General features: G+C 60.1%; 1 protein-coding gene across 27 annotated transcripts in view; it reads right to left on the bottom strand.

The window, feature by feature from the left end:
• Positions 1-21,807, bottom strand: part of CAMTA1 (calmodulin binding transcription activator 1) — an 866,060-nt gene that overhangs the window by 91,823 nt on the left and 752,430 nt on the right. For all 27 annotated transcript variants that reach the window (XM_021097504.1, XM_021097510.1, XM_021097514.1 and 24 more), the window contains 2 exons: positions 6,222-6,362; positions 2,881-4,745 (listed from right to left, as the gene is read on the bottom strand). In XM_021097504.1, the coding sequence (XP_020953163.1) occupies positions 2,881-4,745; positions 6,222-6,362 (2,006 nt within the window). The remainder of the gene's footprint in view (positions 1-2,880; positions 4,746-6,221; positions 6,363-21,807) is intronic.

Genomic DNA, 21,807 nt, shown 5'->3' with positions numbered 1-21,807 from the left:
TCAAGAAGAGACAGCAAGCCCTTGGCATCCTTATGAAGTGGGTGCCTGGGCACTCTCAGATTTTAGAGCTGGGTGGGGGCACTGAGCAACCGACCCCCTATTTAAGATTAGGAAGGGTCCCCAGGCCTTCATGTTTTGCTCAAGAGCCCTCCACGAGCTTAGCAGAGCCTGGCTAGAACTGGGCTGCTGACACAGGCAGCAAGCAGGCTTCTAGCAGAGAAGGGGTGGGGGCGCCAAGCCAGCGGCGGGGGAGCTGCGAGGGGAGAGGGGGGCAGGAGAGAAGATGCTGTCTCCCGCAGGAGAACCCAGGAGGTCAGCCCTGCTGCTGCACTGGGGACCGTGGCCCGTGGGGGAGGATGTCGCCAGCAGAGCATCTAGGCGTCTCTGCTGAGGGCCTCACCGAGCAGCCACACTGGGCCACAGAGGGCCAGCTGGGTGGCATCTGCACATTTTCTAAATCAAATTGAATTTGAGCTGCTTTTGTTTCTGGGTAGCTGGAAGCACAGTGAGCTTCTGGAAAAGCGGCCGCTGTCTCTGTGAGGTGCCCTGAGCTCAATTCCTTTCCCGTTCCGGTGCTGCCCTCGTGTGGCGAGCTGCGGAACTGACTCGTTCCGATTAGATCTGCCGCTGGAGCTCAGATACTAAACAGAGAGGGCCGGGCCTGCTAAGGGTCCCTACCGGTGCCCGCCGGTCCCAGGGGCTGGAGGGAGGGCCTGGATCGGCCCCGGGACGTGCACTCAGCTCACAGACTAAGCCAGGGAATACAAAGCTCCTCGTCCCGCAGGATTCGGGCTCCAGGGGCCCCAGGGCATTGTGAGGACCAAGTCCAGGGACATGGTGGCCTTGAAGCAACCCAGCTAAGCCACTTACAGGCCAGGAGACCAAGGCCCAGGAGGCAGGCGTCAGAGTCAGGCCAGACAGGCAGCAACCCGACTCCCAGCTCTGACCTCCCTGGGCCCAGTCCTGGGCCAACGGGCAGGGGGCACACTGCTGGGCTGCCATGATCTTTCACCCCAGGGGGCAGAGTCACACCAAGCCCCACCAAGAGGAAACTGAGCTGGAATCTTCTGGACTCTTGGGCGGGGGCGGGGAAAGAGCCCGTGGGGGCAGATGGAAGAGGCAGGCATTGCCGAGACCTTCACTCAGTCCTGACCACAAGCCAGTAAGGAAAGCATTGCCCTGGTCTCAGACACAGAAAGGCCGAGACCTTGAGTCCCTACTAGCTAGCGGGGGTGGGGGCAGGATACGAATCCAGACATGGACCCCAGCCCCGGCTCCTCACCACACGGGGTAGCCACCCCGGACATCCGAGCTTCCATGAGCACACTGCCCACAGATGCACCGCAAGTGCACGGGCAGAGCTGCTCTGACACCTGCTGTGTTTCCAAGGCTGCTCGTGGCCCAAGGTGGGGCCGCTACCTGCGCTGACGTGGCATCTGAGAGCACAGCGAGCAGCTGCTTGGCCGTGACCACAGCAGGAGGCCACGAAAAGAAGCAGCGTGGGCCAGAAGCCGTGACGTCGCAGACTAAATAACCAACAACACAAGAACAAGCTACGGGCAACTCCCCAGGGGCCAAAGACTTTACAAGCCCTCCTCGCACCGCATCTCACCCCGAGCCCAAGGGAGGTTCTGGTATCACCCCCCTCCAGGTGGGAAAGTGAGTCACCAGGCAGAGAAGTCACAGCAGAACAAGGATGGACAAGAGGAGTGTCCCCTGAGACGCACCCTCCACCCTGGGCCTCCCTGGCCCAGTCACCAGGAAGCAGAGATGGGCCCTCAGAAGTGCGTCAGGTCCCAGGGAACCCCCCTTCTCCCTGTCCCAGCTTAAGCACCATTCGGGGAGCCCCCCGGCACCTGGGAACAGAAGGTACCTGGGGTTGGGCAGCATCCTTGCCCTGCTCGTGGCTGAGGGGGATCTGCGTCACTGCCTTCAGGATCTGTCAGGTGCACCCCACCCCCCCACTGTGTCCTGGGTAGCAGTTCCTGCCCCGCCTCTAGGGAACCTGGCAGTGGAGCCAAGGGTGCCATGGCAGCCACCCCCCCACCCCAGGGGGGAGAAAGTGCCCATCTGCTCCCCAGCCACCTAGTAGGTGCGCGGGAGGGGTCAGGGAGCATGTCCTAGTGAGCAGGAGGGGGGGTTGGGAAAGCTCAGGCCACTCTGTCCCCTTCCTATGTCACCACGGCAAGACCTGGGCTTTGGAGCAGGGATTCCCCATGTCTGGTCTCAGCCCCCAGGAACGGAGACAGACAGGGGCGGGGGTGAGGGGTGGGGGGAGGGATGGTGCTGGCCCCGCCCCCGGGGACTGCTCAGCTGCAGGCTCTCCTGCTGGGGTGGGTGGGGTCTGGGGGAGGCCGAAGCTGGCAGAGCTGGCCATGTAACCTGCCTTTGACTTTGCAGAGGCTGGCTATCCTTCCAAAATCCCACACGTGACTATTCGGAAGCTGTGCCCTCCTCCTCCACTCGATGGAAACTGATTTGTTTTTGTTTTGTGAACTAAATCAAGAGCAATGGGTACAGATGTCTGGAGCGGTGCTTTTTCAATTTTTTTTTTTTTTTCCCAGCAGCCCTGGACCCCTTTTCCCAATAAAAGAAAAGGCCAAGTGAGACACGGGTGGGGTCGTAACCCACCAGCCAGGTGACAGCGAACCCTGATGGGGTGGGGCTGGAAGCGCCACCTGGCCTCCGAGGAGCCCCCGACTCTAAAGTCGCTTGCTCCCGGGAGGACCGAGAACACAGCTCGAGAGGGGTGGGGGTGCCTGGCACGCCCTGGGGACAGAAGGACGGCGTGAGGTCCAGCGCTTTGTGGAAGGGGCACATGCAAATGAGCTTCCCTGGCGGGCAGGTGAGCAGGTGAGGCAGGTGAGGGAGGCAGCTTACCTCCGGGTAGGACCACTCTGGGGAGTAGTCGGTCACCATGAACACGCGTCCGCTCTGCTGCAGCATCCCCAGGGCGCCCGAGGCCGAGGCAGCCGAGACCACCTCGGCGACGTGCATGTAGGCCATGGTGCCGGCCCCGCCCTCAGCACTGCCCAGCTGCAGGCTCCCCTGCTGGGGGCTGCAGCAGGGGATACTCATCTCTGCCTGGCTGAAGGGGGCGCGGGCCCCGTCCTCCGACTGCGAGAGCGCTGCGCCGTCCCCCGACACCAGCTGGTGCCCGTAGAGGGTGCTGCCGCCCCCCTCCACGGAGACGAAGTCGTTGATCAGGTCGGAGAACTGGCTGCCAAAGGAGATGTCGAAGTGGTCCAGGCTGAGCTCCATGTTGGAGGCGCTGCCGAGGCCCGGCTGGGCCACGGGGTAGAGCCCCTGCACCACGCTGCCCGGCAGGATGGGGACGCCGCCCGCGCTGCGGATCACCCCAGTGGGCTCCGGCTGCAGGTAGTGCTCGGAGCTGCAGGCCTGCAGCTCCCCAGACTTGATCAGGCCCTCCCCCCCTTCGGCCCCCTGCGAGGTCTCCATGGTGACCTCCCCTTCGGCCGCCATGGCCTGGAAGTTGGCCTGGAACTGCATGAGGTGGAGGGACGAGGTGGACTCCATCCGCGTCTCCACGTGGCCGCTGCAGGAGCTGGTTTGCGACGAGGCCTCCGTTTTCACCGTGGGCAGCACGAAGGTGCCCCCGGCGTCGCTCAGGCTGCTGTGGGCGGCCTGATCGAGGGGGAGGGGCTTGCTGGCATCCTGCAGGAAGAAGCTCGGGGAGGGCGTCTGGTGGACGTGGGGGCTGTGGCCCGTCTGGCTGAAGCTGGACGTGAAGTCCTTGTTGGAGTCTATCGCGCTGAAGTCCATCTGCTCCAGGGTGGTGCTGGGGCTCAGGCCGCCGCCCGACGGCAGGAGGCTGGAGCCCGCGGTCAGGGTCAGGGAGCTGGACGCCGCCGCCGCCGCCGCCGCTGCCGCCGCCGCGGAGGAGTACGCGTCTTTGGCCATCTGCTGCTCGAACGAGGTGTCCTCCGTCTTGATCTCCTTGGTGAGGACGGTGGTGAAGCTGAAGCCCCTCTCCACGGGGGGCGAGTGCCGGACGTTGGGCCCGACCATCTCGGCTTTCAGGCCTCCGCCCCCGTACGTCTGGCCCTGCTTTGGGTTATTGAGGAAACAGTCGGGGTCAAAGTTCATGGTGGTTTCTGGCATCTTCCGGCCCCCCCCGTCGAGGGTGGGGGAGAGGACCAGCTCTTCGGACACGTGGGTGGGCAGCATGGACAGGCTGTCCGAGCTGCCCGTGGTGGGGAAGGCGAACTTGTGGCCGTCGGAGCTCACGGCCAGGACGAGGCCCTGAGAGGCGTCGGGCGAGAGGAGGTGGTGGTTGGGGCCGGCGGTGGGGGACATGGTGTACACGGCCTCGCTGGGGACCTCGGACATGAAGACCGTGGCGCTCTGGGACAAGCTCCCCATCACGGAGGCCACCGCCATGCCGGACACGCCTGTGACCACGGGGCTGTCCACCACGTCCGGGTCGCTGTTGAGTCCGCTGCTGATGGACACGGGCGAGCTCTGAGTGGTGTCCGGGACCTCCACCTGGTTGGTGGACGAGACCTCGGTACTGCTCTGGTGCAGCAGCACGGGCTTGGCCACCTTGCCGTTCCTCTTTTCGCGGCCGGAGCCCTTGCCGTGGCCGTGCTCGTGCTTGCCCTCGGACACGTCGTTGTGCTGCACCTCCGCGTGGCCCCCGTACCCCCCGGTCCGCGGCTCCACCTTCGGCGAGATGATGCGGTGTTTGGCACTGTTACACTTGTGGTGCACGCTGCTGCCCGCGCCTGCGGAGATCCGAAGCACAACACACACACACGCACGCGCGCGCACACGCACACAAACCAGAGAGTCAGGGTGGGGACCGGTGGCGGACCCTGTCCCTGAGCACGTGGGGGCTGGCAAACGCAGCCCGGGAGTCCAGGCTGGCCCTCGCCCCTCGGGGCCGGGGGTTGGGGGGAGACAGATGCTCGGTCTTGGCCCCACTCACCTCACCCAGGCACTCAGGTGCCCCACGCGACCATCCCCCGGATCGGGGGCGGGGAGGGGGGCCTTTGTCCCTGATGCTCTTTCAATAGTAATGGAAGCGCCCCGAGCATACAGGGTCGGGAAGGAGAGGCTGAAAATGTCATCTTCCAGGAAAATGCTTTTCCCACTTAGGGAGGCAGACACCACGTGTGCTGGAACGGCTCCTGCTGGCCAGAGGGGCTCAGTCTGGGTTGGTGGCCTGGGCCCTCTCCCCTCCCTCGAAACTTCCCACGCCTGCTCAGGCCACAGCATTTCAGGAAGTTCCTCTGGGACTGGAAGCCAGAGGCTGACAGAGGTGTGTGTGTGTGGCGCTTTGGGGAGGGAGCAAAGTACTCTCCCTGGATTAGCTCTTAGGCCCCAGGACCAAAGAGGCTTCTAGACTTTGCTCCAGGGGCAGAAAAGTAGTTGGGACCCAGGCCTGTCCTCAGCTCTGTGTGGGCTGAAATCCTTCAAAGACCTGAGCAAGGACAGAGCCTACCCCCCAGTTCAGTGGAAGAGAAGAAAGCCTCAGGCTCAGAGCATTTCGGATGGAGTTGCACTCAGGGCCCTGCCCTAAGGCCTCCAGGCCGAAGTAATTTTCATTCCGTCTGATAAGGGTGACTCTGCTTTTGATAAAAGGGTGACTTTCCCCCTGATCCTGTTATAGCCTCACCAAGATTCCGAAATGCATGAAGACTTTGCAAAGAAGTGACACGACCCCAAATGGAAATATCTAATTAAAGCAGCAGAGAGAGTAACTACATTTCAAAGAGCAAATACCACTATCGGAAACACAGACACATCAGGACGGAGCATGTGGGGCACTTTACGCTCTTGGAGGAGACAAGAGTTTTAGCTTGAGAGCTCCCATTGACTCGAGGCTCATCTCCCAGAAAAGCCTGTGCCAGCCCAGTGCCTGGGGACCTGGGCTCTTGCTGGTGATGCCCAAGATTCTGGGCCCTGGAGGGCACCTGCTGCGGGAGAATGTGGATGGAGGCCCAGTTCCGTGCACTCTCTGACTCTGCTGCTCACACTCGCAGAGGGAGCTGCCTCTCTATAAACTGTTCTCTCCTGCCCAGTGTGGCTGCCCTGCCAGCCCCACCAGCCCCACCAGCCTTGCACCCAGGATGAGGGAGTTGCCCCAAATGCTGGGCCGTGGCCTGGCTCCCGGATGACTCCTCTCCCCTCACAGACATCATAGCCACGGCCTGGCCGAGCCCTCTCTGCCCATGTGCCCACCAGGGCCCCCGGCTTACCCAGGCTGCCGGTACAGAGGCAGTTGTGGGTCCGAGGCTGTGGCTTGGTCTGGTGGCTGTCGAGGATCTGCTGCACCAGCTGTTCCACTGAGAAGCCCGAGCTGCTGTTCCCGTTGCTGCACGTCCACTTGATGCCGTGGACTGTGGGGAGAGAGGCAGGGGGTGGACAGAGGCCACAGGTGCAGGGGGAGGTCCTGGGAGGGGTGGGATCTGGACCCCCCCGCCCAAGTGCAGTCCCCTCTCTGCTGGGCAACTGGCTCACAACAAGATGCCTGGGATGAGGGCAGAGGGAGAGAGGAGGAGGCAGGACCAGGCTGCCTCGGCCCAGACCACGCTCCGCTGGGGAGCTCTGCTCCCCTCTGCCTCCTGTCCTCCTTTCCCGTGGCACAGCGCGGGCAGGGACTGCCCAGAGACTTGCTTTGGTTTTCCCAAAGTCCGGGTGCATCAGGTGCCTCTTCAAGGGGTCCCGGAGTGGACGGGAAAGAGAGCGAGAATGGGGAAGCAGAGGCAGGGAGGGCTGAGGGACCTCCCCAGACCGCGGGTCATGGGACATGGAGGGGACATGGAAGTTGGGGGGGTCCAGCTCCCAGCAGGATGGATACCCAGACCAAGGTAGATGGGGGACCCTTCAGCTTCCTGCTCTCACCAGACTTCTCAGCCTCAAGGCCAAGGTTAGGCCAAGGGAGAAGGGGATGGACCGAGGGGCCCATGTGGCCTGAACGGCAGGTGCCCAATGATGACAGGCCACCTGCACCACCAGCCTGGGGTTTCAGCTTGATCTTCCTCTGTCCTGGAACTCTGCTGTCCCTGGTGTTGGGGGTGGGGAGGTGGGGCTGGAATGCTGAAAGTGGGCTCCCCACCTGCCTGGCAGGTTAGGGCTGGAAGTCTAAAATAAAGGACTTGCCTGGCTGACCATGTGGACTGACTGTGTCATGCCCCCTGGCCCTGCTGTCTTTTCTCAGCTGGAGCACACCCAGCTGAGAGGTGGCCAAGCCTAGACTGGCAGGTCTGGTACATGGCACAGCCGGGCTCTCCCTGGTGGCTCTGGTGGAGCCGAGTCCAAGGACAGTGAGTCCACAGCCCCAGGGCTGGAGCTGGTGCCCGGGGCATCAGGATGGATCCAGGTCCCTAAGGGGCGCGCGGGGGGCGGGGAGCTGGTGCTCTGGGAGGGGGAGCAGGGCACAGGGTTGGGTTAGGGGGAGGCCATGGGCACAGCCAGTGCAAGCACAACCTCCTTTCTCCTTTGGCTGAGGTGAGCTCACGTGGGCTCCAGGGGAAGAACTGCCATGATTTGCAGAGCCTGCCTTTGCTCTCTGAGGGGGCACGAGGAGTCTACACAGCGGGTAGGAGCTGGGTAGATTCAGACCTGGATTGGAGTCCAGATCGTGGTCTTTTCTTGCAGTGTGAATTTGAGCAAGTCACTCTCTGAGCCTCAGTCTCTTCATCTGCAACATGGGAATATGAGAGTGCCTGCCTTACAGGGTGGCCAGGAAGAAACCCCATGCCCTGCCTGGCACTTTGTGTGGACCCAATCAAGAGCAGCCATTGTCATAGCCACGGGTGGTGATGAGAGCAGTGAGGGCTATGGTTGGGACTCGGCGAATTGCAACATGCGATGCTGACCTTGCCCTTGGGGAAGGCAGCTTCGTGCCGTGAAATCCACAGATGGCTCTGCCTTGGAAGGCTGCGGGGAGAGCTCCTAGGCACAGTCTGTCTCTTGCCTCTGTTCCTCATCAGTGCCTTCATGTAGAACTTGAAAGAAAGCCCCTGAGTTTGGATGGTGAGCTGCTGGGACTCCCTTGTGGGGGCCGTGCACCTGCCCCCCGATGTCTGCCCACCATCCTCGCCCTCCACTCTATCCTCACGTGCTTCTGGCTCCTCTGGACATCTTGCAGGCTCTGTCTCTCATACTTTCCACAGCGCTGGGGCCGTGGCCCTGCTCCTAGCGGGTCCTGAATTCTGGGGGCTAACTGAGAGGGCACGGTGACTGAGTGGCTTCTGCCCTGAGCTAGCTCAGGTGATGGGATTTGAAGTCACGGGCGCCTGTTTGGAGCCCTATGTGATGGGCATGTGTGAAGATGGGGGGTTTACTGCACACCTTTCTGCAGGTGGGTCAAACCTCTGCCTTGGGATCCCTAGGGAAATTCTCCGGCAACCCCAGGAGGCTGTGTTCCTGCTGGCTCAGTTTCACCTGACTGCCTACCCGCTGGAAGGGACGGCCCAGGCCAGTGGTTTGCAAACCCCATTCTAGCCACAGAGCGCTTTTCTCAAATCCACCTCTACCTGGACATCCAATACGGAAGACACAGCAGAAGGGGCCTGGCCCAGGCAGGGGTCCGGGGTCAGGGCCTGTCCCCACCCCTGGGCCCCCCTTGGCTGAGGATCTGTTCCAGAATCCTCGTTTTCATTTTTGTGTATGTTGTAAGTATATATGTATGTATTTTCAGGGCTACACTCACGGCATATGGAAGTTCCCAGGCTAGGGGTCTAATTGGGGCTGCCGCCGCCAGCCTACACCACAGCCCCAGCAAGGCGGGATCCGAGCTGCATCTGCGACCTACACCACAGCTCACGGCAACGCCAGATCCTTAACCATGGATCAAGGCCAGGGGTCAAATCTGCATCCTCATGGATACCAGTCGGGTTCATTAGTATGAGCCACTACGGGAACTCCAAGAATCCTCATTTTATAGATGAGAAAACAGACTGGGGGTGGGGTGGGGGTGGGGGCCAGAGGGCAGGACTCAAGGACTGCTTCACAGGTGGCCTGTCCCAGCCGTCCAGCAGCCTGGAGGCTGTGATGTCTTGGGCCGGGAGGAGTGGCCAGGCTTTTTTTTTTTTCAATCTCTGCAGGATTTCCTCTCCTGCAGTCAGAACAGCAAACCCACCGCTCTGTCCTAAGCCCAGAGTCTGCAGGTACTTAAGAGTCTGGAGGCAGAAATATCTCCAGAGCTCATCGGCCAGTGCTTCCATCGGTGGGGGCCTCTGACCAGGTGCTCAAGTGCAAAACCAGACCCAATGGTCTCAGGGAAAACCCCCAAAGATTCTGAACTTGAATCTCTGGACAGACCAGCTCGGCTCAGGCAGCCCCACATCTGGCTTCTGGACGCAGGGCCACACCCCACCCCAAATTTAGGGTCTGGTGGTTGGATGGGCTCCTTAATCCCTAGACTGGCAGGCGATTCCCGCATTTGTGACCTGCGGGGGTGGGGGGTGGGCGCTGAGGACTGCCTGAGACCAGTCTTTCTCCCTCCCCCGGGGGCGGGGGGAATGGGGGGGTGCGGTTACCACGTTCTTTCTGCCTCCTGCGCCTCTCCTTATGTTCTGAAGGTTATAAAATGAAAACCCAGCGAAGGGTGACAGATTGCAAGCAGAGAATTTCTGGAAGCTTAATGCAAATTACCGACTGTCTTAGCACATCCACTATGCAGATTGCCTCCCTCCCCCTCTGGTGGGGGCGGGGAGAGCAGCCCCCTCCCGCCGAGGCGGTGAGCGGTTAGTGCTGAATATCAAACACTATCAAGGCGGCTTTTAACATGTCACGCTCCGCTTCCCGACACGTAATGAATCAGCGGGAAAGGAGAGTTCTAGAGGGAAAAGAGCGCTTTCAGAAAGGGAGGCTAAGAAACAGGCACTGGCCCCTCCCCCTCCCTGGCCCCCCACCTTTGTAAAAGCGGTAAAAGGGAAGTTGGATGAAATGGACATTTGATGAAATGTAAGGTGGTGACCTGAGGTGGTGGGGGGCACAGAGAGAAAAGGGAATCCCCCACCCCCACCCCCACGTAACCTCCTGGTGGCTCTGGGTCGCTCCCTGAATCTGGGTGGGGGCCTTGGGGCTCCTCATTCCCAGGGGGTAGTTGGCGGCCGTGCAGGTGGCGGTGGGATGGGGTGGGGGGCTTGGGGGTGGCGGCGTTCTGAGGGTTTCCTCCGGAATCCCTGTCTAGTGCCGGATGCACGGAGCCTGGACGCTGCTCCCCCGCTGCTCAGGTGATGGAGCAAAGCCTGGACCAGGGGAGGGACCCAAGAGGAAGCAGGTGAACTCAGTGGGCCAAGCTGGCTCCTCAGGGCCCCGCACAGGGCCCGAGTGGCCCGAGGGCCATGGTGACCACAGGAACGTGGGGTGCTGGGGGGACTCCTACAGCTCTGCCCACAGTCCTGCTGCTGCCCGGGGACTCCCATGCCTGGGCTGGGCATCCGCTCTGCTGGGCCGCCTGCAGCAGGCCCCATGCGAGGACTGGTTTGCGGGGCGGAGGCCGGGGCGGTGGCCGGGGCGGTGGCACAGGATCCCAGCAGCCCTCATAGGCGCTGACCCGGCCTTACAAGACGACACTCACCCTGGCGACCCCCCCACAGCCGCGATTCCAGTCATCTGAATAATGAAAATGCAATCAGTGACAGCAGCATGGGGCCCTGCTTGGAAGGGTACCTTCTGATGAACAGCTCACCCAAGAGGCCACCAACTGCGATGGGAATGTAATTGAGCTCTGGAGGAGGGGGCTGGGGAAGGTGTGGGGGTGACCCCCTCCCTGCCCAGCCCAGGCTGGCTGCCCGCCAAGCCTCCTGGGTTAGGGCCTTGCAGGGAGGGGGAGGGGAAGGGGAAAGCTTCCACCAGGCAGGCTCAACCTGACCCCAGGTCAAGCTGTCAGGGACAAAACTGTCTACCCCTCCAAATTCTTAGGTTGAAGCCCTAAGCTCTAAAGTGGGGATATTTGGAGAGAGGGCCTTTCGGGAGGTAATTAAGGTTAGACGAAGCCATAAGGGTGGGGCCCTAAGCCACCGGGGCCCGTGTCCCTGCAAGAAGAGGAAGAGACGCCAGCAGTGGGCACCCGGGAAAGGCCCCATGAGGACAATGGCCACCTGCAAGCCAGGAAGAGAGGCCTCACCAGAAAGCAGCCCTGCCTGCACCTGGATCTTGGACTTCCGGCCTCCACAACCGTGAGAGACAAATTGCTAGGGTTTCAGCTGCCCAGGCTGCAGTGCTCCTTATGGCAGCCGGAGCTGACCAACCCAGGTCCCACCAGGGCTCAGGCTTTTCTGTACCAGGCTGGAGCTGTTCAAGCCCCTGGGAGAGACCCCCGACCCCCGGCCCTTTGCACTGCACACGTGGGCTCTGCCTGTATGAAAGGTAACATGTCTCTGAGACCTTCCCAGAATGCTTCCCTTCTCCTTCTCATCATTTTTGGTCTTTTTAGAGCCACACCCTCGGCATATGGAGGTTCCCAGGCCAGGGGTTGAATCGGAGCTGCAGCTGCCAGCCTACACTACAGCCACAGCAACATGGGAACCGAGCCGCATCTGAGACCTACACCACAGCCCACAGCAACGCCGGATCCTCACACTGAGTGAGGCCACGGATCCAACCTGCACCCTCATGGATACTAGTCGGGTTCGTTACTGCTGAGCCACAATGGGAACTCCCCCAGAATGGCTCCTTTTGCTAACACTTAAAATCTTACCCTTCCATCCAGCACGCACTAGCTCACGCCTCACCTCCTCCTGGAGGCCCTCCTGATTACTCTAGCTCTCGGCCCCCCTGGAGCCAGAGTCTGAATCATGGGACAGGCTGTTGTCAGGGTGTTCCCTGCTTTGAACGATGCCTGGCGCAGACCAAGTGCCTGGCGGAGGCTGGAGGGAATAAATGAATGGGCAGATTCCCGGCCCCTCACCCCCTCTGCAGTGCTGCTCTCTCTGTTTCATCCACTCATTCATTCCCCCCTGAACGGTGAGCATGGCTCACATCTCAATAACAAAAATCATCTGGACTGCTATTGATAACAATATACCACTAATCATAACAAAAATAATATCTTACACCTTGTGCCAGAACCTAGCCAGGCACCATGCTAGCTCCTTTACATGTTGACTCCGTTACAAACAAAAATAAATCACCACCGTATCTACCCCAGATGGAGCATCCCCCATGGCCAGGGCTCTGGGCAGTGATTCTCCAGGTGGGGTCCCCGCTGCAGTGTGATCACCTCGAAGGATGTTAGAAATACACACTCCCAGGTCCCCGCCCGGCCCGAGGATGCATCAGAAACTGGGGATGGGGCTCAGACCTGTGCCCTGCCCTCCGGGGAGCCGAAGTTAGCTCAAATTTGAGACCTGCTGGTCTAGAGATTGCGTCGCTCATCTCTCCATGATCCTTTAAATAGAAGTATTATCCCGTGGTATTAATGTGAGAACCAAGGGTCAGAGAAGTTGTGTAACTTGCCTGAGGTCACACAGCAGATAAGTGGGGGTGAGGAAGGGGTGCAGTTTCCACTGAGCCCGCTGCCTGGAATGGGTCTGCCCAGCCTAGATTCCTCCCCCCACCACCTGGACCAGAGAATGGCTGGGTGGATGGAGGACAGAGAGCTGCCCCCCACGGGAGGCCAATTCCTTCTAGAGAGAGGGATTCAGAGCTCCTGGGGGCTGCTGTCCCCCCCAGCCAGCCGCCCACCCTGCTGTCTCCAGCCTCTCTGGCTAGGGAGGGTGCCTGCTGCCTCTGGGGGTGGGGCTGAAGCCCCTGGCTCCTCCCCCTGGCTCCTCCCTGGTGGCGCCTCCCTCCTGGTTTCCCTTAGTTGGGGCCCCAGCCAGGTGGGCAGCTGGGCCAGAGCCCACTGAGACCTGAGCAGAGGATGCTCGCCTTGGGCCCCCTGGGGGCAGGGCAGGAAGAGGGGAAGTGGGAGGCAGGGCCTGCTGTGGGCCAGCTCTGAGAAGACTCCAAAATGGAGGGAGAGGGAGGGAGCGGGGGAGAAAGGAGAGAGGGAGAGTGAGAGGAGGGAGGGGGAGAGAGAGGGAGGGGGAGAGGGGGAGGGGGGATAGAAGGGGAGGGGGAGAGGAGAGAAAGACGGAGAAAGAGAGGGCAGGGAGAGAGGGGGGAGAGAGAGAGGGCGGGGAGAGAGGGGGGAGAGAGAGGGCGGGGAGAGGGGGGAGGGGGGAGGAGGGGGGAAGAGGGGAGAGAGAGAGGGGGGAGAGAGGGGGAGAGAGGGGGAAGAGAGGAGGGAGGGAGGAGAGAGGAGTGGGGAGGGAGGGGGAGAGAGCAGGGAGGAGGAAGATGGGGGGCTAGAGAGAGAGGGAGGGAGAGGAAGAGGGAAAGGGGGGAGAGAAGAGGGAGGGGAGAGAGGGGGGAGAGAGAGAGAGAAGGGGGTGTGTGTGGGGGGAGGCCTCGCAGGGAGCAGTCCCAGCATCTGAATTCTGCTGCAGGGGTCCGGGGGGCGGGCCTTGTTTTCTGCAGCCACCGGGGTGAGTTTAGGGGGAATTTCTCTGAAAGACAGGAAGCCTGAAAAGAGTCTTTTCCCAGAGAACCTGGGGCTTGTGGGGCAGCGCTGGGCTCCTCTCCTTCCTGATGCGGCTGCCATGGGCAGCGGTAGCACTTTCCTGAAGGGCAGAGCCCGTGGGAAATGAACTGGCAGGACCACACTGGCTGGTGCTCGGGGACTTGGGGGCTGCAGCTCTCTTCCTCACGTGCATGTGATCCTGGGAGGTCTTTGATTCCCCCCTGGCCTCCGTTTCCTCATCTGTAAAATGGGCCTGCCTACACATCACTGTTCCCTAAGGGACCTGAAAGACACAAATGGGCCCCACTCCCAGCTCTGATGTGGTGGCTCCACAGGACACCTGAGGCAGGACAGGGCTGGAGGCACCAAGTGAACTGACCCTTTCTGCTCTGCAACCTCGTGCATGGACCACTCTGGAAGGGATTAGAGCCAGACAGGCCCGCTCTGCAGGGCCCCCTCCCCCTTCCCGGGAGCTGGTACTTGACAGCTGCTCGGTGACGGCAAAGGCGGTGCCCGGGAGGATGGGCACTTGGGCTTCTTTGCACAGGAAGAGAGGTCTTGGTGCCATGATGAGCCAGCAACTAGCAGCATGTTGGTGATGAAAGCCCCCTTCCCGACAGATGCCTGTGGTGGTGGTGGGGTTTCTCCTGCCCCCATCAGCCTGGGCTCCACCACTGCTCCCACCCAGGACTCAACTCTCTGCAAAGACCCCCACCCGAGAGGTGACGGTTTAACTGCCGCCCAGACAGGTCACCCTGGAGACCGAAACGGGTGCTGTGATGACTTGTCTGGACGATGGTGTCACCTGGGCCGTCCCAGGCAACCTGGACGTGTGGTCCCCCTACTGCGGAAGCACACAGCAGAGGCGGGCGGAAGAGGGGCCACCGCCTGCCTCTCGGGGCCCCAACTAGCCTGTCTGGATTCCTCCCAGTTGTTGACACTGGCGGGCTGTCTCCATGGCGACAAGGTCACTGGGAAAAGGCAGCTGCCTTGGTTTAATTTTCACTGTATCCTTGTTGACAGCAGTAAAGGCCCTTCTTCTGATTTCTTGGTTCAACTGGATGAAATGGTCACTAGCTTTTTTTTTTTTTTTTGTCTTTTTGCCTTTTCTAGGGCCCCTTCCTTGGCATATGGAGATTCCCAGGCTAGGGGTCGAATCAGAGCTGTAGCCACTGGCCTACGCCAGAGCCACAGCAACTCGGGATCCGAGCTGAGTCTGCGACCTACATCACAGCTCACAGCAACGCCAGATCCTTAACCCACTGAGCAAGGCCAGGGATCGAACCCACAACCTCATGGTTCTTAGTCAGATTCGTTAACCACTGCACCACGACGGGAACTCGGCAATGGTCACTAGCTTTAACTTCTCCCAGCCAGACACCCCTTCTCCACCTCACCCTCCGCCCTCCTCCCGTTGGTGTGGAGGCTGAGCGGGAACAGGATGGCGCGCGCATGCGCACATGCACGCACACGCATGGGGGACCTGGGGGCCGTGCCCCGAGTGGGCTTGTCATTTCTGGTTCTGAATGTCTGGGGACCTGGGACCCAAGACCCCCCCCCTTTCCATCCTCCACCAGGAGGCAGGGGCTTGGCTCCAACAGCCAAGGAAGCAGCGAAAGGCAGCTTCTAGCACTTCCAGGAGGGGAGGGGCTTCCGCTTGGGCGGCCCAGGCCCTTACAGCCTCCAGGGTGGCAGGACATTCAGGCCACGTGGGGGTGGCACTCCCGGCACCTCAGCCCTCATTCAGCCTCACAGGGACTCTCCTAGGGGCTCTGTGACATCACAAGTGACCTCGGCTGAGTGTTTCCGCGCCAGCCCGGCGTCGTGGAGCCGTTCAGAGGCTCTCAGACTCTCCTGATGCCCTCGGTGGCATTGTCATCAACCCCGGGGAGTCTCCCTGCTGCAGGGAGAGCACTGCGTGGATGTGCTGGAAATTCTGATGGTTTAGAAACACGGGAAGTGCAATCTGGTGGGGCAGGGGGAACTCCAGCCGTTCCCCCACATTCGGGGGAGCACGTGGGCTCTGGAACCCTCTGTTCTTCAGGGGGCTCAACGGCTGCCTCTTCTGCTAGGCTCTGCCCAGGGACCACTTGTCCACCAGCCCCTCCAGGCCCCTAGCAGTGGAGGCAGGGGGCCAGGTGGCATTCCGGGCGGTTTCCATCTCGCTTTTGGGAGAGCCTAGGCTTGCAAGGACCCTGGACTGGGATGTCTCCTCCAGGGGCCAGGAGGTGCTGCCTGCAGGAAGGCAGACATCCTAGAGAACGGGGAGCTGCCTCTCGGCCCCTAACTACGTGGGCCAGAACCTTCATTGTCAAAGAGACGCTGAAAATCTGGAGCTTCAAATGTTAGCAACGAATTCTAAGTTTGACAAAACCAGCCCCCAGTGCGAACAGAGCTGTGTCAGCTTTGGAGGGGGCCAGTAGGCTCCCCCAACACCAGCGCAGAGGGCCGCTCCATCAGAGCTCGTGGCATTAGTGGATGGCTGAGTTGGGGGGGCGGATTTTGCAACAGCAGGGGATGCACGGTGCCCCAGAGGCCCTGAGGGGCAAGTAGCTGGGAGAGATAGGAAATCAAAAGCATTTCTCTTCTAGTTTTCCATTTGGGGGCCAAACCAGCTAAATAAAATTTAGCCAGAGGGAGAAAGGCACATTTGCAAAACAAGCTTGGATCCTCCCAGCAGGGCAGGAGAAGGAAGTAAGCCCCATTTAAAATCAGCTTCACCTCCCTCTGGCTGCTCTGCTCCACGCCTGCTCTCCCCTGTGCCAGGCTGGGAGGTGCCAGGAGGGTCTTCTGGCAGAAGTAGGGGACAAAAGGGAACCCACCCTGCCCGCTCCTCGTCTCAGCATCTCCTAACCAGAGGGACAAGCGGGATGGGCAGGGAACACCTCTCCAGCCCTTTCTGAACGGAGCCACCTCTCCCAGTGACTCCAAACCCAGCTGACAGGTGGGGGCAGAGCAGACCTTCCCCCGTCACAGGACACATCCACTGATTAACTTAGGGACAGAGCTGCAGCCCTGACCCAGGGCCCACCTCGGGGACACAGACGTGCTTCCTTTTATGGGTCCAGGGTTTCTCATGACTTCAAGGCTGTAAGTGCCTGGCAAGACCCCATTGTGGGCCTGGCATGATCATCTTTCAACTCAAGGAAACTTCCAGGGGAGCGTATCTTAACCCAGAGACCATGGAAAGACCACATGCGGTCCCGAGACACCCAGAAGACACACCCTATTCTCTGTGCAAGTTCAAGACCAGCACTGCCTTCAGTGCCTGCCTCGTTTCCACCCGGATTTGAGACTTAGCTGAGGGCCCCAAAGGCCCACCCCAAACCCCCTGACGGGCTCCTTGGCTGGCTTCTCCCTGGCAGCCTCGTTAGGCTGGAATCTCTCAAAAAGCCGAGAATCTTGTTAAAAAATTTGGTTATGGAGTTCCCGTCATGCGGGAACAAATCCAACCAGTATCCATGACATTGTGAGTTCGATCCCTGGCCTCGCTCAGCGGGTTCAGGATCCGGCCTTGCTGTGAGCTGTGGTATAGGTCACAGACACGGCTCGGATCCTGGGTTGCTGTGGCTCTGGTGTAGGCTGGCTGCTACAGCTCCAATTAGACCCCTAGCCTGGGAACTTCCATGTGCCCTGAGTGAGGCCCTGAAAAAGAAAAAAAATAAATAAAAATTCAGGGACCTAAGGCCGACTCCAGACCTGTGGAATCAGAGTGTCGTGGGGACAGGAGTGGGGCAGGGGATAGGAGCCTGCCTTTTATCAACCTGCCCAGGAGGTTCTGATGTGGACCACGGCGCCCGACACTGAGCCGATGTCTGTGCTCTGGCCCCAGGGGACTTGGAGGACAAGAGGGGGCGAATCGCAGCTGCTCTGACTCCCCAGAACTCCCAGCAGTGGTGGCCCGGATGTGCCCAAGCTCATTCCTAACTCCATCCCTCGCTCCTATCCCCAGGGGCTAACTTCAGAGATGGGGACCAGGGAAGATGCTACCAATCCAACATTTCTGGCCAGAAAGAAGCCCTCCGGGCCTTTGTACCAACAGCGTCCCCGTCCCTGGGCCGATCCACCCCCATCTCACGGTGCTCCTGCCTGCCTCTCCCTGGGGGCAGCATCTCAGTGACTTGCTTCACTAACTGCCACTCCACTGCCCAGACTCTGACCAAGGCTTGAGAGCGCGTCCACCTGGGCACTGGTTAGACTGCCAGCCCCTCCACCTGGTAAGACCAAGGGGGAGAAGAGGCTCCCCTGGGCCCCCCTTCTGTCTGTTCCAGCCCCACCCCAACCCCCACCGCTCCAGAAGCACAGAGCAGGTCCCAGACACCAGGTCCACGGGCAGGTCCCAGACACCAGGTCCACCCACCTGCCTGCTCCCATCCATCCCAGGCTGCAGAGCGGGGCTCCTCCAGAGGGCTCGCACCTCGGAGCCGCTCTGCTGCTGAAGGCCACCAGGTGGCGCTAATCGACCAGGAACGGGTTCGGGTGCAGGGCCCAGAAAGGAAAGCCTTTGTTGATTTTACTTCTTGATGTTCTATAATCACCAGGATTACAATCTAAGCAAAAAAGCAAAACAAATAAACACCGGCCCTCTTACTAGATCTTTGGTCTTTGTCTGGAACGTTATGAGAAAACAATAGACGCATGGACTATACAACCTAAGGCTTGGGTGTCGCTGCAGTGAAGTGAGTCCCGGCAGGTGGAGGAAGGGGAAGGGGCTCTGAGGGCTGAGGGGCTGGCGCAGGGCGGAAGGGGCACCTGCTCACCAGCTCCCTTCCAGTCTCTGCCACATCAGCCGCATCTCAGCAAGGGGGTTCCTGTCTCCAGCCACCCGGCCTTTGCCAGGTCCCCTTGGCTTGCTGTCCTGGCCTCACCACTGCACAGAGGTTGAGAGCGTGACCTCCAGAGAGCGCCTGGGGAGGGGCTGAGACCTTGGCTTCTGAAAACACCAACGGGCACAGGTGCCCAAGGCCCAAAGGTGACTGGGGTAACTAAGGATTGTTGGGAGCTACGAGGGTGCACTTGAACCCACATTCAACCCGGGCTCCACCCACTATCAACGTGGTTTTCAGCACCTCACAATTAGCATGGCCTGTGTACCCTCAACATGGCCTCCACCCCCACTCTGAGGATGGATGGCCTCCAGCCTCACCTCCAGCGTGGCCTCCATCTTGACACTGAGTAGATAAATGACCTCCACCCTCACCCCCAGCAAGGCCTTCATCCCCACACTGCGGATGGATGGCCTCTACCCCTCCACACTCAACCACGGCCTCCCATCCTACTGTCAACATGGGTTTTATCACTTCGCACCTGACATAACTTCCCCCCCAACACTCAACATGGCTTCCTTGAGGCTGGAAGGTCCAGGCTGCCGTGGTTCAGGGCAGCCAAGGATCATGGAGCAATTTCCCGCCAGGCTGGTGGGACCGAGGCACAGAGCTGGTCTGGCCAGTCACTCTTCCCACTCAAGGCTGACCCTGGCGGAGCAGATGCCGCCTGCCCAGCCCCTGCTGGTGCTCACTTAGACCAGCTGCACTGGAACAGATCCTGGAGCTTCCAGGATGAGCCATGCAGATCTTTAGATCACGTTTACTGGAATTCCCTAAACGCCAACACTTAGACAGATGGGGCCAGGGCAACCATCTTCAGGCCTTGAGCTGAGCTGAGCTGAGCAACTTTCAGCTGAGGCCTTTACAGGGCCCTCCCCAGGCTGTGCTTGGCTCTACTTGACCCTGAAGGACTTACATGCAGAACGCTGTTCCCCAAAGGAAGTGCTTAGCAAAAGACCGCTTCCCAGACTCCTCTGCTGTCAAGCGGTGACCGACCACATGACCAAATTCTGGCCAATGACCTGTGAGTTCAAGTGTTGTGTGCAATGTCTGGTCCCTGTCCTTAAAGGGAAGAAGCTTGCCCTCTGCTTTTCTCACCTCGCCTTCCCACTGGTTGGAATGCAGTTACGAGGGCAGGCGCTGGAACAGCCATTTTGGGCCACATAAAAGAGGAATGGCCGAGCAACTACCTGGAAAGAGCCCCGGTGGTTGATCTGATCCCTGACACCATGAGGCGCCCCCATCAAGCCTGAATTTCCACGTGAAAGAGAAACAAACTTTAAGCCACTGTTTTTCCATCTTTGCCACAGCAGCAGGACCCACATTCCAAATAACACCGAAGGGATTGCAAAAGACAGGAAGCGTCCCCGAAAATGTACTGGGAATTCTTATCAGATATCTTAATTTTTTCCTCTTTTTAAATCTAGAGGAGGCATTGCTCAGAGTGCAGGTTGGAGGGAAGCTCCGTGGTACTAGGAGTCAGCGTGGCTCAGAAGCCGGGGCCTGTGGGCCTCTCTCCCCCACCCATCTTCAACAGGTGGGCGAAGGCCGGACCAGAGTTCCACGTCAGCCCCGAGAAGCACAACATTTTGATTCAACCAGTGACAACTCTGCTGCAGGGCAGAGAAATTTGGAAACATCAGGAAATCAAACTGTGAAGTCTTTGAAGGCATGTGATTTATGTGAGAACGCGATGAAGCTAATGTCTTTGGCTCCAGCCTTGGGTGGCATGCCTGCTTCTGGAACCCAACTGGGTGCCTGCCTGGCTCCCAGCACACCCCTGCTTCCCCCGAACACAGAGAGCTGCTGCCCTGTGTGTGTTCCAGGCCCCATCAGCACCTTGAGCTTCTGCGGGAGCCGCATCTCCCGGGTGTTCTCCAGGCTGCGCCTCTAGCCTCAGAACCACACACATGTGCGCACCCTCTGAGTAACTCTGCCGCTGCTCTGCCCCTGCCCCCAGACACCAGAGAGCCCAGTGTGATTCGATTTATGGGGGGGGGGGGGCCCTGTATTTTATGTAATTTTCTCCATGCACTGCACTCTTTTTTTTTTGGTCTTTTTGCCATTTCTAGGGCCACACTTGCGGCATATGGAGGTTCCCAGGCTAGGGGTCAAATCGAGCTGTAGCCACCAACCTACGCCAGAGCCACAGCAACGCGGCCTCCGAGCCGCATCTGCGACCTACACTACTGAGCAAGGCCAGGGGTCGAACCCGCCACCTCATGGTTCCGAGTCGGATTCGTTAACCACTGAGCCACGACGGGAACTTCATGCACTGCAGACTTTTAAACAGGTGTTCACAGTTCCCTCCAGTTAAGCTTTGGAGGCTGAGGGAGGTCTGGTTTCCAACCCCTGGGGTTCCAGAAGCTTAACCCCCTTGCCCATGGTTGGGAGGTGGCATTCCAGTCTGACTCCTGCTGGCTCCTATGGGGCAGGGCCCCCTGCTGGGGACGGGGGTGTGGTGAGAGGGAGGAGGCAACGAGGAGAGAGAAAGGAAGCATCTCCAATAAAAGATGGGGAAGATATGGGGGAACCGGCGACCGGGGGGCTCACAGGAAAAGGGCCATCTGGGTGTGTTGAGAGGCGCTGGGAGGGCCCAGGCCACAGACCCCTGACCACGGTGTGCACCTTGACAGGTATCTCTTCCCACGAGAACAGACGCATGGCTACTCTCTGTATCTCTTCTCACAAGAACATCCACGTGGCTACTGCCGGTATCTTCTCGCGAGAACATCTACGTGGCTAGTCTCTGTATCTCTTCCGGCAAGAACATCCACGTGGCTACTCTCTTCCCGCAAGGACATCTACGTGGTTACTCTCTGGCTAACTTGGCTTTTGGAATCTCCCAGGAACTAGGATGAAGCAATGGCCTCCGTGTCTTGGACTCGGGTGTGCAGAGGCCCCCAAAGCCAAGCCTAGCCCCGCGGAGCTGGCTAGATGCTGCCGGTTTGGGTACAGACTACCAGATACTTTCCCTCATTTTACAGAAAGGGAACTGGGGTCCAGAGAGGGTGGGTGATTGGCCCGAAGTCACACAGCAGAGCAGTCACAGAACCAGGCTGTGTGCCCGCCTCCTGGCCCGGCCTGGTGGTGGCAGTGTCCATCAGCACTGCTCCTGCCCAGCCAAGGCTCTGCTGAAGAGGAGGGGCGGGCAGCCCTGGGGGAGGGAGCCCAAGGTCAAGTACAAGTCCTGAACATTCAGACGGGGGCAGGGGGGTGACACTGAATGGGAAGGTATGGGCAGGCGGGGCTCAGAGCAGGACCCTGGCCCCCTGGCCTGGCCTTGGAGGGGGGCCACTGGGCAGCTCTGGCTCCCGGGGCCTGGGCACTGGGGGCCTTTGCCAGGTGCTCAGACTCCTGTGGGGAGTGGAGAAAGCTGGGTGCAGTCCCTCTACACTCAGCCACCCCAAACACATTTCCTGAGAGCCTTCCATGTGCCGGCCCTGTGTGCCTCTGGGAACGGTAGGCAGGAAAGCATCCTGGGGACTGGCTGCCATG

The sequence above is a fragment of the Sus scrofa genome, chromosome 6 (assembly GCF_000003025.6).
Source record: "Sus scrofa isolate TJ Tabasco breed Duroc chromosome 6, Sscrofa11.1, whole genome shotgun sequence".
NCBI lineage: Eukaryota > Metazoa > Chordata > Mammalia > Artiodactyla > Suidae > Sus > Sus scrofa.
Note: the sequence above shows the minus strand (reverse complement) of the source record. Positions and strands in the feature narration are given on the sequence as shown.